Below are 18,057 nucleotides of genomic sequence, written 5' to 3'. Positions count from 1 at the left end.
ACAAAGTGTAGCAGACACTATTAGGGGCAAATGCCTCCATCAATGGGAGAACAAGTCATTGCCCCTTAAAATACTCACAGTGTATCCCCAAAGTTGTCCCTTTTTCTTGTTTCAGCATTCGAAAACTCTTCTGAGAAACACAGGAGGGACTAGCCAAGGTCTCTGACTCACTCTGACTCAATCTTCCAGGTGAAGGAGAAAAAAAAAAAATCCTGGCTCATTACAGCACTGAGTTTCCCAGACACAAGCATGTCCACCATTGGTCCCTTTGAGACATCATGACTTATGACCTTACACTGAGCATGCCCAGAAATATGCTCACCTCTATAGGAGTCTTGCAGTAGGAGAACAGAATCCCAGGAACGCTTTGGTTTCTGGCAGAGCATTGCTATGCCAGCAACCTCAGTGTCTACCCCTTGCTGACTGTTATAAATCTGGGTTCACTGGCTTTGCATTACTGCTAGTGTCACCCCACTTTGGCATCGCTACAGAATCCTAAAATATGTATAATTTGGCCTTTGGCAGTAAAAGTTTTAGAGCAATCATTCTAGCAGAGTAATATTAGGGCTAGTAATATTAGGGCCATGAAATAGTTCATAGTTTGGTAAAAGAAAGCTTTGGAAGTTAAGTCTGGAGGTGTTGCTCGACAGAACAAAGCTTGGGGTTTGATTCCCCAGAACTCAAGGGGAAGAGAAAGGGAGAGAGAAGGGAGAGAGTGGAAAGAGAGATGGGAGAGGAGGAGGGAAAAAGAGAGCGAGGAGAGAGAGAGGGAAAAAGATAAGGAAAAGATAAGGAGGAGGAAGAGAAAGGGAAGCCTAGGAAGGGAGAGGAAGAAAGAGTGACAAAGAGAGAGGAGAGGGAGAGAGAAAAGGAGAGAGAGAGAGCCTTATTCTCTACCATTTCTCTGCTCCAGTCTGTGTGCTCAGCCTTACCTGTCTTGTTTAGCAATCTTGAATGTGCCACCAGCTTTCCTACCTCAGGACCTTGGCCCTGACTCTTTTACCTGGAATGTTCTCTCTTGGGCAGGCTCCTACTTATCTGTTCAATGTGTACTAAAATGTCTGCTACCCAAAGCATCAGGGCTACTTTGGGGGTGGCAAGAGTATTTTTTTTTGCAAGAGTATTTTTGCCTGGAAAGAGAACAGGGATGGGAATTCCTCACAGAGGGAACAGAGTGAACTCAAGTACAGAGGAGTGAAATGCTTGGGCCAGATGAGAGAATGTCAGGATGGCTGGTGTTGCTGGGGTTATGGAGACAGAGGGGAAGGTGGAAGATGGCCTTTGGTGTGTGTGTGTGTGTGTGTGTGTGTGTGTGTGTGTGTGTGTGTGTGTGTGTGTGTGTGTGTGTGTGTGTCAGGATGAGGAGGTGGAGTGTGGGATATGGAATTCAGATTCAGAACCCAGTTCCTGGGATTTGGAGTGTAGCTCCACTTAAGCCACAGCTCTACTTCCAGCTTTTTGGTGGTTTATTGGAGATGAGAGTCTCACCGACTTTCCTGCCCAGGCTGGCTTTGAACTATGATCCTCAGATCTCAGCCTCCTGAGTAGCTAGGATGACAGCCACTGGCTAGCATAGCATTCTTGATTCAAGTAGCTGTGTCATTCTGTCCTCAGACAAACCCACAGAGGCTCGTACGCGAACACCCTCCCAGGAACATTTCAGGCAATTCAGGAGACTCTGAGAGCCCATTAACCCTGGTTATGAAGCCTACAGTCGATCATTAACACTTGTAACTTTATGGAACAACCAAACACATAAGAATGAATCTAATTGGCCCAGAAAGCCTAAGAAGTAGGTACTAGGAAGATCAAGAATGATTCTCGGCACAGTTGATTGCCTACCACACCATGAAGTGGTGGTCTTCGGGGTCAAATGTCCTAGGTTCAAATCCCCACTCTGCCACTTCCTTGCAGGATCACCTTGGGAAAGTCCCTTAGCTTGAAGCCTCAGTTTCTCTACATGCCCTGCTACATCACAAACACTCTGTGAGCATTGTGCACTACTTAATGACTCCAGGAGCTCAGTGGCTCAGCCACCCACTGGTTTGACAGCTGGGAAGGAATGTATCTGTGTGTCACAGCAGGTAAGAACAGAGCTGGGCGAGAACTCTGGACTTCCCAGACCCAACCACGACTGTCACAATTCTCCTTGTGTCCTGTGGATAAGACCATCAGTCATGGTGAGTCATGGCTTTCAAGACAGAAAAAAAAAATCTGCCTAGAAGCTTCCAGAAGAACTGAGACTTGAGAGAACTTTATGATCTTAAATATGCATTTTATTGATGGGTCCCTTGTAGGATGATGGGTTAAAGCTTTGGTGTGTCAATAAATGCACATGAAAATGTGTACCCTCATCTTGGTAGACCAGAACTGCACATTGAAACAAGATACTTTTTTCTTTTTTCTGCTTATAAAATTTGCAGAGATCACCACTAAAGTGATGATTCTCAAGGCTGGCAGAGATGGGGTACCATGGGCCCCTCACATGTGACAGAGAATTGAAATCACTTGCAGGACGCAATTCAGTAAATTGTATCCAAGCTTTCAAAATCTTTCTCAGAAGATCATCAGGAATGAAAAAAGAAAAAAAACCACTTCTGCACAAAGCTGTTCACCTCAGCATTATTCCCAAATCGTTTTGATACAAAGAAGCAATCAAATTATCCAAAAGTAAGGGAATGATTGACTACGCTTAAGGAGGGTCACTCAGGAGAACATTCAAGAGCTATTTAAAACAATGTTTGCACAAACGTCTCCTGACATGGGGAAATGCTCAAAATCTTTTATTTTTAGAAATATGAATAGTGCCTGGTGTACATGGTACAATATAATCATGATTGTATGAAAAATTATTGTAAGCTGGATGCCAGTGGCTCACGCCTGTAACCCTGGCTACTCAGGAGGCTGAGATCTGAGTATCACAGTTCAAAGCCATCCTGAGGAAGCAAGTCCCTGAGACTCTTAACTCCACTTAACCACCAAAAAGCTTGGAAGTGGAGCTGATGCTCAAGTGGAAGAGTGAAAAAGCTAAGCAGAGTCACAAGACCCCTAGTACAACCCCTAGTACCAGCACAAAAGAAAAAAAAATATCAATTCTACACTAAGCAAGTAGGTCCCAGGCCATATTTCCCAGGACCCATTGGGTTTCCCCATTGGACCAGAGCCTGCTCCTAAGACGTGTTCAATCATTCCCTTGAATAGGCTTGTTGCCCTGGAAACCAAGAGGCCAAACTGCACGGACTTTCTCTTCCGTTCACAGCACTAAAGGCCTTCAAGTCTTCCACCTGAGGTGGGAGCCAAAGTCTTTGAGAACTCTGAGATTGTTCTGGAAAGAAAATACATCAGTGTATTTCAAGGCTCTTCCTCCCCCCCCCCCCAGCCCTTTCTCTTTTTAAAAGAATAAATTGTCACTCTCCTACTCAATCTGGCTGCTTGCTCTCCCCTGGCCCCCATCCACCCACCCACGAATGCGCCACTCGGCTGCCTCCTGTCAAGATCAGCCTTGGGATCCAGCCAGGACAGGAGGGGAGGAGGCTGGGGTGTGTGTGTGTGTGGGGGATGCACATAGTCAGCCCAGTCCCTTAAGTGGGCCCTGGCCACTTCCAGAGGGTCAGAAGGACGAGCCTCCCCGATTTCCCTTATACTAAGGGATGATAGACTATCAAGCATGACATCAAATGTAATCAGTCTTCAGTTAAACACCTTTAATGAATATACCTGTGTAGCTGGAAATGCCTGCATGCCAACAGACATCATGTACCACAGAGTCTAAAGTCAGCCTAGAGTGCCCTGGGAACCATAGAGAAGGAACAGAAGTGGGCCAGAGTGTCCGAGGCACACTCCAGGATCAGGAGAGAAGACATGCAGCTGTCTGAGTCTCTGCTCCAGCTGAAGAGCTTGGACTCTGCCAAAGGATGTCGACAGCAACTCAGGACCTGCACACAGGGTTTCTGGGCAGCATCCACAGGGAATGGGTCAGATTCTAGAGCTTCTTCCTCCCTTCCCTAGAAACCTGCTAATGCACAGTTGGTTCCAGAGTCCAGACCATAATAATATCTAATGTCTGCCAGAATGCCTACTGTGCACCAGGCACTCTCTTCCCTGGGGAACGAGCTTGGTCATTACGTCCTCTTCACAGATGGAGACACTTATGACCAACCACAGAGTGGTCCAAACGGGCCCTGAATATCAGAGTCCAAGGTGGGTGAACTCACTCACGCGCGCATTTGGTGCCTGGCATCCTCTCTGTGAGATACTGGGAGGCTCACGTCCAGGGTGATGGGTCCCGGTGCCTTTGAATGGTCTTCAAAACCCATAGGGCTGGATACCACTAATGCCAAGCTGCCAGGGAAGCCACTGGAGGGACTCTGTGTCCTTGCTGATTGCCCAACCTGGGGACCCCTTGCCACAGCCAAGGTGAGACCAGGCTCCTGACATAAACACCATTTCCAGCTCTTCCTGCAACATTAGGCTGTGCCCTTTCTCTGGGATGCCCCTCTCCCTTGGCCAAGATCCTTCAGGATCCCTTGCTTCCTGGAAAAAGTGAGGGTCAGCCAGATTAAGGAATGTGCCAAGGTCTCACAGCTGGGAAATTATAAACAACAACAACAACAACAACAACAACAAAACAAAAACTAGGAAATACACCCAAGACTTGAAGGGCCTGGGCCTAGGACCATGCCCCTGAGGCATGAAGGGATGTCTAGTGCCCCAACCCTTCCCTAGCCAACTCAGGCCTGCAGCCCAGGGAGCCAGTTGGTCTCCCTGATGGAACAAGCCTTGGGGAATGTCCTCTAGGGGGCGCCCACCGCTCCCACCTCTCCATCCCCAGCTCAGGGAAGGAAGCTGCCAGACTGGAAGGGAAGAGCAAGGTATATCAGCCAGAACTCGGCCCCAAGATGGCCTTTCTAAGTTCAAGAGGGAGTGGGTCTCTGGGAGCTGAGATGATCCGGTGAACTCCAGTCCCTTCCTTCTCCCTCCCTCTACAGCTCTTCTGAGCTCCCATCCTTCTCCAAGCCGCTGCGTGGCCTTGGGCATGCAGTCTCTCCTCTGAGCCTCAGTTTTCTTCTCTGTAACCTGGGATCACAAGGAGGATGGAGTTCCAGCCCACCCCAGGCCATACAGCCTCTTAGTTCCCTCCAAGCAAATATACATCAAAGGGTAAGGATACAAGTCAATGCTGAGTGCAGGGTTCTCCTAGCAGTGGTAGGACTTGTTTGGTCTACATAGTATATTGAAAAATATACAGGCTCACTCCTGTAATCCCAACTACTCAGGAGGCTGAGATCTGAGAATTGCAGTTCAAAGACAGCCAGGACAGAGAAGTCCATGAGACTCTTACCTCCAATTAACCACCAGAAAACCAGAAGTAGTGCGGTGGCTCAAAGTTGTAGAGTGCTAGCCTTGAGTGAAAAAGCTCAGGGACAGTGCCCAGATCCTGAGTTCAAGTCCTATGACAGAAAGAAAGAAAGAAAGAAAGAAAGAAAGAAAGAAAGAAAGAAAGAAAGAAAGAAAGAAAGAAAGAAAGGAAGGAAGGAAGGAAGGAAGGAAGGAAGGAAGGAAGGAAGGAAGGAAGGAAGGAAGGAAGGAAGGAAGGAAGGAAGGGAGGAAGAGAGAAAGAAAATTGCCAGGGAAGAAAATCAGGAGACATTAGGTATAAGTTCAGTTTTCCACTTCTGTTGGAAACCTGAAGATGAGCCAGGACTCCGCCCTCGTTTCCACTGTGGAATCACTCTGGGAGCCCAAGAAGGCGCTGCCATCAGAATACTGTGGGCTGGACTCCACTGACACCTATTGCTCTCTCCAGGTTTCTCCAGGATTAAAGGAGGTGTCTATAGGTTGGACAGAATGAGTTATAATTACCATCTTGTGTGCCTAGCTATGTGGTGCGGTTCACTTATGTTTAAGTGTATTAAACCTCTGCCAGGTGTTTCCTTTAGGATCTCATTGCATTGATGGAGAAGTAATATGTCAAAAACCTAGACTTGTTCCCTATTCCAGCTTGTGTGTCTTCAAGCAAGACACTTGGCCTCTCCGAGCCTCAACTTTATTCCTCTGGGAAACAGGGGATAAAAGACTATCTACTTCCAGGGATGAAATGAAATAATTTTGTTTACACTGTTAAGCTGAGACGCTTGCAAGTAGTAGATGATCAATATATGACAGAACCTTTGCTTATTATCGCTATTGAGAGCAAGGGCAAGACTTCCTTTGGAATCACCCACATCCTTCCTACCCCCTGCAACCCGCCGCCCTTTCCTCCTCCAAAATGCTCATCCAGGTGCCCCAGAAACTCATGTAGCTGGTATTCATGAGGAGAACAGGAACGTGTCAATTTGGTTTGCAAGCCACTCATTTTCTCTCTGAAACCCCCGCTGCTGCACTGTGAGGAATAACTTAATCCGTGCCCACGCAGCACGCTTTGCCCTATTGGTACCAATTGGCACAGCTGTAAGTCTGCCAAGACCTGACTCAGAAGCCAGGGCCAGCTCCAGACTGCAGCACGTGTGCTGGTCCATACCACAAGCACACACACTTATTTATTCACAAATGGCACGCATTTGTTATATATTTATAAGCGATAGACAGGCATTACTGATTATAGTAAAATGTCTACTATAAATAGATCTTCTAAGACTTTGCTCCAGGTTGACACAAAACATTGATATTACATAGGAAAAAGTTTACTATTTTTCTCCTCACTGGGCAATGAACTAGGGAGACCACTGGGTCATATTCTTGGGGCTGCCTGGAAATCAGACATATTCATCTTAGTCCTTTTTTTTTTTTTTTCCTTTGCTTCTATTATAGAATTCTTGAGACTGGCTGGGTAATTTATTGGGAACAGAATCTCTTGGCTCACAGCTTTGAAGCCTGGAAAGGTCAAAATCAAGGTGCCTGTGTTTTCTTGCTGTATCATCACAGTGTGGAAAACAAGATCAGGGGGAGATAGAGAAGGGGGGGAAGCGAAGGCAAGCGTACTTCTGAGATGAAGGCATTAGTCTATTCATTATGAAAGACATAAATACCTCTTTTCAAGGTGCCATCTCTCAAACACCATCACATTTTGACATGGCTCTCTGAGAGGACAAAGCATTCAAATGTAGCAATGTGCCCCGGGGGTGTGAACAAGTTAGGTGAGAAACAGTAGCTGGTGCAAAGGAAGAGAACCAAAATAATCCTGGTCCATTCCCTGGGTCTCAGTATGATGGCTGAAGGTTTGGTATGTCAGTTCGGGTCTCCTCTCTGTGTGGACGCACACTAGCATTTTACTGTTCCAATCTACGTGTAGTCTACAGACCAGCAGATCCACAGGCCTTGAGAGCTCATTAGAAATGTACAGTCTCGGCCTCATCCAGAGTTACAAAATCAGGAACTGTGTTTTGGTTTTTCCCTATCGGGTTGCATGCATGTTAAAGTTTACAAGACATTGCTTGACACCTTCTGTTAAGAGCCACACAGTAAATGTTCGAGGCTTTGCAGGCCATGGGATCGCTATCATTTTTGGCTTTGCCAGAGATGCAGAAATGGGCCCAACAGTGTTACAATAAAACTTTATTTATAAAAATAGGCAGTACATCTCAAGCTTACTAGCCAGAGACTGACCACCTGCTCCACTTAACAAGCATGGATATTGAGTAATACTGTAACATACACGCATAGACACCACACACACACACACACATACACACACGCATGCACAATATATACAGTCAGGACTGTCACATATAAGTACTTAGAAATAATGAAATACCTCAATAATGACCATTAGGTCACCATGGAACCTTTAAAAATACTGGGTGGGCTGGGAAGGTGGCTCAGTGATAGAGTGCTTGCCTTGCATGCCTGAGGCCCTGGATTCAATTCCTCACAACCACAAAAGCAGAAAAAGCCGGAAGTGGCACTGTGGCTCAAGTGGTAGAGCACTACCCTTGAGCTGAAGAGCTGAGGGACAGTGCCCAAGCCTATAGTTCAGGCCCCATGACCTACCAAAAAAAAAAAAAATACTGGGTATAGCCAGGTGCCGGTTAGTACTCTACCACTTGAGTCACAGCACCACTTCTGGCTTTTTCTGAGTAATTTATTGGAGATAAGAATCTCATAGGTACTGAGCTTGGGTGACTCATGCTTGTAATCCTAGCTACTCAGGAGGCTGAGATCTGAGGATCATGGTTCAAAGCCAGCCTGGGCAAGAAAGTCCGTGAAACTCTTATCTCCAATAAACCACCAGAAAACTGGAAGTGGTGCTGTGGCTCAAGTAGTAGAGTGCTAGCCTTTCATTGAAGAGCTCAGGGAGAGTACCCAGGCCCAGAGTTCAAGCCCCATGACAACAACAAAAAAGTCTCACAGATTTTTCTGCCTGGGCTGGCATTGAACCATGGTCCTTAGATCTCAGCCTCCAGAGTAGCTAGAATGACAGGCACCTCTTGACGCATTCAGCTGTGTCAAGCTTTTTGTTATAGTGATGCAAAACTGACTGATATGCTACTGAAAGATTCACCGCTGCCAAACTCTAGGGCATTGTTCCCCTGTCTTACTTTTTGTTTTTCTAGGCATGAGTTTTTTAGTATTTCACTACCAACCATGTTGGAATCATTTCCACAGGTATTTCTGAATGTGCAAAGGGTGGCTATCCCATTCCCAGCAGAAGAAAAGCCATCCAGAAAGGAAAGGAAAACTTCTTCCTGGTAGCGATTCCTGACTTGCTGGGAGAGAAATGCCAGTGCCCCAGATTGCTGCTCTGGAGCAGGAACTGTCCTCTCTGCACAGGGCAGGCCAGGCTAATGGCTTCTGTCGAGTCCCAGGTTGAGGCTGGAACCCTCAGGTCCTACAAAGTCAGTCTAAGCTCAGAACTACAGCTGAATAGAAACAAGGAGTTGCCAAGACATGCACAGACTTGGAAAAACCAAAGCACACATAGACCGCTGTTGCTCCCAGAAGCTTTCTCTTTGAGCTCAGGTCCCCATCAACAGGGTGTTTAAGTGACCTGTGTCTCTCTTTCCCACCTCCTCCCTCAGGAGGAGAAAGAGGAGGAAGAAGATGCTAATTATGACAAGTGGGTACCCCACCACAAGACACCTCATGCCCTGGTTTCTATAGAAACTCTAGTCCTTCTCTCACCTTTCAACACATCTCTGTGTCCCGACAAACTATTCCTGGAGATGTGGTTGGCTCTGATCTGTACCACCATTGCTCCTCTGCTCTCCCAGCGAGTGCTGCCTGATACGCGCCGGTTGGGTAATAATAGCCACCTTGCGCTGTGTGTGTGCCAAGATTTGTTCCAGCAAATCTTCACTTCCATCCTGTGGGGCTGTCACCCATTTTCAGAGACGGCAGCACAGAGAGCAAGCTGGCCGTGCCCACTCTGAATTACAGGAATCAGAGGAGCCTCGGTTCCAGGTCTCACACGGACACCAACATCTGTGGATGCTGAAGCCCCTTAGGGAAAATGCCCTGATAGCTGCATAGAAGCCAAACACGTCCCCCAGGTGACTTACCATGCCCAAGACAGTGTCTCATACACAGCTGTTGGCCTGCATTGTTTGTAGAACACTAAGAATAGAATCTGTACGTGGGCCTGTCATCCTAAGTTCTCAGGAGGCTGAGATCTGAGGCTTGAGGTTTAAAGCAAGCCTGGGCAGGAAACTCTAGGAGACTCTTATCTCCAGGTAGCCAGCAAAAAGGTGGAAGTGGAGGTGTGACACAAATGGTAGAGCACCAGCGTTGAATGAAAAAAACTAAGGGACAGCACCCAGGCCCTAAGTTCAAAGCTCCACACACATCTGTACATGCTTAGTACAGATGAAACTTCTCACAATTGGTTGAATCTGAGGTCGCCAAGGCTAACTTTTAGTTTCCTTGACAAAGCGCCTGGCTGGGCAGCTTAAATCCCAGGAAGCCATTGTGTCCTTGTTCTGAATGGCGAAGGATCAACATCCAGGTGTCCTGTCCAGTAGGCAGGGCTGAGGGCTGAGAGCCATGCATGTCTCTCTCCTTCACCTGTCAATGGCTCTGCTTCCAATCCCTTCTTTTCTCTCCCCTCCCCTCTTCTTCCCTTCCCTTAGTTCTTCCCCTTGTGCATTTCCATCTCTGTGTCCAAACTTCCCGTTGAAAGTGGGCCCTGATCATCTTGGATTGGGGCCATGTTCATGACTGTCCTTCCACCTGATTACTTTTGTTAAGGACTCTGTCTCCAAATAAGATCACATTCTGAGGTACTGAGCTAGAACTGCCGCAAATCTTTCTTGGCAAGGAAGAGGGACCCCATTCAGCCTGTACTAAGTGTAGTCTGACAGGCCTGGGCCGGTCTTCCAGATCTGCCACTTACTCACATTCAACCTCAATGTCCTTATTTACCAATGCCAATCCTATAAGTGGCTGTGTGGGGCTTAAAGGAGATTTTGGCTCAACCAGTCTTTGGTTATTACTAAAGAGGGGAGCAGAGGTTGAGGGTCCCCTTCACTCCACTCCGGTCACTCAATTCATCTGAGCTCACTTGTGACTGCTGTGGGCTGCCATCAGACCATGCATGCGCAAAGCTCACCTTACCAAGCCCACGTGCCTCTTTCTCTGCCCAGGGAGGCTGATTGAGATGCTTGCTCAACCCACATAGATTCATCCTGCAGGGCATGCACTCCATGTCTCCAGCCTTCAAGCCATGAAAGAAGGGGGCTGCAGGATCAAACTCCAGCTTCCCACAATGCTTTTCTTCCTTCCTTGACTTTTACTTCTGCTTCTCCCAATAAGCTATCTGCACCCAAGCCCTGCTCTCTTCAGGGTCTTATTTTGAGGGCTCCGACAAGGAAATGAAGGCTTTGAGGTACTGTGTGGTTGGTTCAAGGGTACCAGGTTAAGTCATGATGGGCCCAGGATTTGAACTATGGTGTTTTAAGCCAAACGACAAAGCCACATCTCTCTTCCTAATGCCTATTGTACATCTATACTAGCTTATAGTTTTTGTCCTCCCATGCTTTTTTACCCTTTGTGTTGGCATTAGGGCATGAGCTCAGGCCTGGGTGTAATCCCTGAGCTTTTTTGTCGGTCATGGGGCTTGAACTCTGGGCTTGGGCACTGTCCCTCAGCTCTTCAGCTCAAGGGGAGCACGCTACCACTTGAGCTACAGCACCACTTCCGGTTTTCTGGTGGTTTATTGGAGATAGGAGTCTCACAGTCTTTCCTGCCTGGGCTGGCTTTGAACCACAATCCTCAGATCTCAGCCTCCTGAGTAACTAGGATTACAGGTGTGAGCCATCAGCGCCTGGCTGAGCCCTGAGCTTTTACACTCAAGGCTAGCGCTCTATTACTTGAACCCCCAGCTCTACTTCTGGCTTTTTTGGTGGTTAACTGGGGATTAAGAGTCTCAGACTTTCTTTGCTGTTGGCTTTGAAATGGTGGGGGCTAAGGCAAGAGAATTGTAAGGCCAAGGCCAACCTGGGCTATACAGGGAGGTGCAGGCCAGTCTGAGACCGAGCTGTCTCAAAAACAAAAACAAAAAAGACAAAACAATAACAGCAACATCAGGATAGGAAAATTTAAACTGAGATTTAATATGACTTGCTGTCTAGCAAGCACAGGTCCCTATCCACAAAAAAAAATAAGTGCAAAGAAAAAAGGAAAGGAAAAGAAAGGGAAGGGGAGGGGAGGGAAGATTTGGAAATAGTTGGCTGCCGGTAGGGAAAAGATGGAGTAAGAAATGAAGCTTTATGGTCTCACTGAATCCCTAGATTCAGCTATGCCTGAAGCCCAAACTATATGCTTAAACAAGTTTGCATCAATGTTCTGTTGCTTACAACTGAAGAGACATAACCTAAACCCTTACCTTCTCTTGCTATGGTCCTTTGACCACCAGTGGGCCAACATGACTGGGTGTCCATCTGTATTACGACAGCAGGTTACATCTTCCAAAGACAGTGGTGCTATATTCTATTTGTCCCACAAGCTTTTCCTAAAATATCACTGCCTCTCCTTCTGGATGTTCCCCCTAAGGTTCAGCAGAGGGTTGTGATTGCTCTGACCAAGGAGATACGATAGCAATGAGTCTGTGTAACTTGTACAGACAAAGCATAGAAAGCAAGATGGATTTCTTGCTTTGGGGTTATTGTCTTTGGAACCCTACCAACATGCTATATGCTGTGAGGAAGCCCAAACTGACAGCTGCTCCAACCACCCCATGCGAGAGGGAACAATCCTTCCCAGGGGCCCTCGTGCCAGCCCTCAGGTGCTCCAGGTGAGGCCCTAGGTATTGTGGAGCAGAGCTGAGCCATTCCAGCTGAATCTGGCCTAAATTACTGACTCACAAAACCCACGAGTATAATAAACATGTCTGCTCTGCTCCCCCATCTTTATGTCATGAAGAAAAAGAAGATAACACAAATGCATGGCACAAATAAATAATCTTTAATTTCAATAAATAGCTCCCTAGCACACCAGACAATACACTGTGGAGAAAGACACAGAATCATCCATCGGGAAAAGAGAGCTCTATGGTACCTACACTAAGGTCTTGGCACGTGAGACACGACTGGTTCACACACAAACACCGAACGAGCCTCGGAGTGTGATTAAGGAGGAAATCACCATGGACGGGGGTGGTGGCCATCTTAAACTGAGTGGCAAGGTTCTTGGTGGGTCACAGCCACCGTGATTCAGTCACTAAATGTTACTGTTGCCCTATCATACCCTATATACGCGATACAAACATATACATATATTATTGTTATCCAAGGTGGGAGGGTCTCTGACAGATGCGAGGACACTGGGTGAACTCTCACTGAACATTAGAGACAGAGAGAGAAGGGGGGCCCAAGGTGGAGATCCTAACTCCCCAGAGGACACACACGTTCATCTGTGATGGACACACACACACACACATACACACACACACACACACACGAGGGCATAAACATATGCCCCCACAGGGAGCCCCTAGATTGGAATAAGCTACCACAAAGACACATTCAGTTAAGCTGGGAGAAGTTTCTAACATTGGATTTTTTTTTTTGTCACCATTTTGTTTCTCCACATAGTCTAATCTATTTAACACCGGTACTAAGGAGAAGACAAAGATACTTACACCTTTGGGGAAAGGTTTCAGGTGTGAAGACCCCCCTGTTCAGAAGTTGCCCTGTTGGCGGTGTGTTTGCGGGCATGGGGGTCCAGGCCTCCCACAGACTGGCCAGACCCTTGGTAGAGTTAGTTAGTCCTTGGACAGTTCTCTTCGGGAGGCCGCCTTTCTGTGGCCTGAGGGTTGAAAGTGCATTTCAGGACAGGGGTGTGAGCATGAGCAGACCCTGCAAACACATCCCACAGCAGAGCCCACCCAGCTCCATGGCAGATGAATAGAGCTTCCAGAAAGTTCTCAGGTCTCCTTCAGTGAGGGCAGCCATTTTGTAGTCAATAATTTCCTCAGAGAGGGCGGCCATTTTGTAGTCAATAGTTTCCTCAGAGAGGGCGGCCATCTTGTGGTCAATAGCTTTCTCTCAGTTCTGACAAGATGCAATGTATGTGTGTGTGGGGGGGTACAAAGGAGTGTCTGGTGTTTGTGAGTTTGTGTGGTTGTATATATAGGTATATCTACTGTGTATGTACACAGGAGTGTCTGGTATGTGAATAAGAGTGAGAGGGTGTGGACACAGGAGTGTCTGATGTGTGTGGGTGTGTTTGTATGATTGTGTGTATACAGGAGTATCTGCTGTGTGTGTTTGTATGATTGTGAATGTGTGTACACAGGAATGTCGGGTGTGTGTGTACACAGGAGTGTCTGATGTGTGTTTGTATGATCGCGGGTGTACACAGGAGAGTCTGGAGTATGAGTGTACACATGGCAGTGTCTGTAATTGCACGTCTCCATTGACCAGGGAAGCTGCCCTCTCTGTGGCCTCAGGTCACCTCCAGGGAGGCCGGGGACACACGATCACACTCGGCCCGGGACCGCAGGCTGTGCCACTGTTCCACGGCTGTGCGGTGGGTGTTCAGCATCCGCCGCCAGTGGTTGGATTCCGAGGGCCCGGATGAGTACTGGCCAATGACGATCCTTCCGATGAAGTCGTTGCTGCTCTTCACATTGTGGCCGAACACTGGGGAGGCAGGTGGAGAGAAGACAGGACGAAGGAGGCCAGAGAGACAGAAGCTTTTAGTGTTTCTTTTCATGGTGAGAATCAGAAACCACCCCTCCCAATTCCCTCACCTCTGCCTCCCCAAGTCTTTGCAACAGCTGAATAGGGCACCTGCTGTCAATCTCTGTCTCTTTCTCTCTCTGCCAGTCCTGGAGCTTGAACTCAGGGCCTGGGCACTGTTTCTGAGCATTTCTGCTCAAGGCTGGCACTCTACCACTTGAGACACAGTTCCATTTCTGGATTTGGGGTGGTTAACTGGAGCTGGCTTCACACAGAGATCCTCAGATCTCAAACTCCAAAGTAGCTAAGATGACAGTTGGGGAGCTACTGGCATGTGGCCTGCCGCTGGCCCTTACCATGCCAGCCATGTTTCCCGACAGCCTCTGTCCTGCCCATGGCTGGGCCGCCCACCACAGGTCTCACAGAGTGGCCTCCTACATGGCACACAGACAGTCCTGGTAGAACAAGGAGCCGTCACTGCAGTCCAGCTCAGTGGGTCGGCCAGGGGCTCCCCGCGGTGGACACCATGGGCTACATAATCCTCTGCTGTGCACTGGAGGATGTTTAGCAGCATCTCTGGGCTCTACCACTAGATACTAATAGTGGGTCTTCCCTTCATATTGGACAGTGACGACTCACAAGTCTCCTAACACAGCTGACTGTCTCCTGGAAGGGGGATAATGCGGCCCCATGAGAGCCGCTCGGTTTAAGCTATGGGACTCTCAAGCAAAGTAAACTCTCTGAGCCTCAGTTTCCTGGTTGGTTAAAGAATTTTTCTTTTCTGGTCCTGAGGAACTGGGTGCTGTCCCTGAGCTTGTGTGCTCAAAGCTAGTGCTCTACCACTCGGAGCCACTCCAGCTTTTTGGTAGTTAATTGGACATAAGAGTGTCAGAGTCTTTCCTGCCCAGGCTGGCTTTGAACCACGATCCTCAGATCTCAGCCTCTTGAGTAGCTAGGATGACAGGTGTGAGCCTCTGATGCCTGACTTAAAGAAGATTCGTAATGAGGGAGCGTGAATAACACGGAAATGCACTGCATCCAGGGATGAGGGGGGCATGAGAGTCTCACAGAAGCCACTGGATGCTGGGGGAGGGGCAGGGAAAGGGCAGCCCAGGGGGTTACTTTGACTAGCATATAATATAAACCCCCTGGTATAACTCGCATACACTTAAAAAAAAAAAAGAATGTCAGGAGGGAGAGAGGCATGAAGAGGTTGCATAGGCTCCAGTACTTTACATACATGTATGGGACTAGAACAATGAAACCTGTTGAAACTGGTTTAATAAGAAGTGGGGGGCGGGGCTGGGAAGGTGGCTCAGTGGTAGAGCGCTTGCCTTGCATGCATGAGGCCCTGGGTTCCATTCCTCAGCACCACATAACAAAAAAGCCAGAAGTGGCGCTGTGGCTCAAGTGGTAGAGTGCTAGCCTTGAGCTGAAGAGCTGAGGGACAGCACCCAGGCCCAGAGTTCAGGCCCCACAACCGGACCCCCCCAAAAAAAGAAGTGGGGGACAAAGAAGGGTGGTAAAAGGGGTGAGGATGACGGGATACGATGTATACATTATGAAGATACTGCAACATGACCCTCATTGTATAATTAATACATGCCAATGAAAACCACGAGCAAAAAGAGGATTCTTAGTAGAACTTATCTCATAATCAATGCAGAATACAGCTCTCAGGAAACAGAGCCTAGTGAATGGTGAGTACACAGTAAACACTGCCATTGCAATTCTATTTTTTTGTTTTTGTTTTTGGCAGTACTGGGGTTTAAACTCAGGACCTGGGCATGGTCCCTGAGCTTCTTTGTGCTCAAGGCTAGCACTCTACCACCTGAGCCTCAGCGCCACTTCCAGCTTTTTCTGTGATTAATTAGAGATAAAAGTCTCATGGGCTTCCTGCCCAGGGTGGCTTTGAACCACAATCTTCCAGATCTCAGCTTCCTGAGTAGTTTAGTATTACAGGCGTGAGCCACTGGCACCTGGCCTCCATTCTATATTTCTGTCTGTTGCCCTTTTATAAAAAGGAACTTCATCCTTCCTCCATTCCACGTAGCAGAGGCAAGCTTGCTGAGGGAATGGCCACATACTCTCTGCCCCTGGCTGTGTGGCGTGTATCTCTTCAGAAGGCTTCTCTGTTCACTCCAATGCAAGCTTTGTTTCTGTCTTTCAAGCCTAATGAGATCGTTAGCTTGATTTATCTTCCTGGGCTAGTGCGGCCTCGTTCGTTATCTATGCATGGGTAGTCTAAGCGTGCCATCTCGCTAATGGGGGATGCAGGCTGCGTCGGTTATAAATGAAGGACTACAGAATGGGAAACATCACAGATTCGCTCAGCGTGAGCTGAGCAAAGGCAGGCTGGATCCTAGGAGGGAGGCCGATTCTCAAATACAACAGCAAAAATATGCAGCACCAAACAGAGCTTGAGCGCTAATGAGACTCCTCCACTCTCCCCGGTGGGGTTCACACCAAGAATCCCAAGCGATAAAAAGAGGGGACAGAAAGAAAAGTGGAAGAAGAAACACAAGATCTCATTCCAACGCCAAAAATCAAAACCGACCCTAGGACAAATCAAACACGATGTCATCTCTCTCAATGGTGTCTGGGAATGTGTCACCTCTACAAGGGAAAAAAATGGACCATGTATAATGTTTTGGACATTCAGTAATGTGCTCATCAGGTGCAGGTGGACCTGGAGAACATGAGGATCTGACAATAAAGGGGAATATTAGCAATGGAATCTTTGCCTCATCAAGGAATTACTGAATCAAGTTTTTTGAGTAGGTAACACTCAGAGAGTCTTTTGACCCATACCTAGTGCCTAATGTAAAGTGTGATCTTAACAAATGAGAGCAAGTTACCCGAGTCAGATCGGCCTTAAATCTAAAGCAAGATTAACAGCGTGGGACGATTTCAGGCTCCGTTTGGTTTCATTCTTTTAGGGGAAATGTGCTTTTATCTCCTCCCCACCAAAACATGATCATGAGGGATGATGAGGGCCAGAACTCTTGTATATGGACACGGGGCTTTGTTATCATTGGAAAACTGAAGATTGAAAGTAGTTCGTGTGATGTTCGTGGCGGACCAAGTGGTTCAATGCTCAAAATAAAAACAACATGACTTTGCCAGGTACCAGCAGCTCACGTCTGTAATCCCAGCTCCTCGGGAGGCTGAGATCTGGAGGACTGAGGTTTCAAAGTCAGTCTGGGTAGAAGAGTCCATTAGAGACCATCATCAAAATAACCAGCAAAAAGCAGGGCTGGGAGGAGTGGCACAAGTAATAGAGGGCCAGCCAAGCAAGCAAGCCCAGGGATCACAAGGCTCTGAATTCAAGCACCAGTATCACCCAAATAACAACAAAACATGACAACTTGTGACCCAGCGCCTCTACTTCTATTGAACTTCTACATCCTATTGAACTGTCTGCACAAAGACATACGTACAAGGTTGTTTTATATAGCCAGAGTTGGCAGAGTAGTGCCTCCAAGCCAAACCTGGCCCCACCACTTCTTTTGTAAATAAAGTTTTATTAGAACACAACCAAACCCACTTGTTTACCCCAATCCTGCTTCTGTGCTACAAGGCAGGGTTTATGTCTCAGACTGCTAGCTAGGTTGCTTTAACCAAATACCAAAAGCAAAGCGACTGGTTCTAGAGTCTTGGAAGTCTCAGATCAAAGTAAATTTAGTGTCTGGTGAGGGTACTCTTTCTCATAGATGGCGTCTGCTCACTGTGTCCTCCAGGGAGGAAGAGACAAGCTAGCTCCCTGAGGCCCCATCCTGATAATGAGGGCTTTGTGGGATCACCCCACAAAGCTTCCATACCCTAAAACCACCACTTGGGGGCCTTAGGCCTCCCACATCTGATTTGGGGAGATCACAACCACTTAGACCATAGACATAATTTCTAGAGAAACCATATAGTCCTTGAAGGTTGAAATATTTAC

General features: G+C 47.5%; 1 protein-coding gene across 6 annotated transcripts in view; it reads right to left on the bottom strand.

Annotated features, from left to right (window-relative positions):
* Window positions 1-12,377: 12,377 nt before the first annotated feature.
* The window catches only part of LOC138825593 (synaptotagmin-17), a 48,901-nt gene continuing 43,221 nt past the window's right edge, over window positions 12,378-18,057 (bottom strand). For all 6 annotated transcript variants that reach the window (XM_070020264.1, XM_070020263.1, XM_070020265.1 and 3 more), the window contains one exon: window positions 12,378-14,075. In XM_070020264.1, coding sequence (XP_069876365.1) covers window positions 13,879-14,075 — 197 coding nt within the window. In that variant the 3' untranslated portion in view covers window positions 12,378-13,878. The remainder of the gene's footprint in view (window positions 14,076-18,057) is intronic.

Source organism: Dipodomys merriami, unplaced genomic scaffold (genome assembly GCF_024711535.1).
Source record: "Dipodomys merriami isolate MVZ:Mamm:240054 unplaced genomic scaffold, mDipMer1.0.p SCAF_138, whole genome shotgun sequence".
Taxonomy (NCBI): Eukaryota; Metazoa; Chordata; class Mammalia; order Rodentia; family Heteromyidae; genus Dipodomys; species Dipodomys merriami.
The sequence above is the reverse complement of the archived record's forward strand: the minus strand, read 5'-3'. Positions and strand labels throughout refer to the sequence as shown.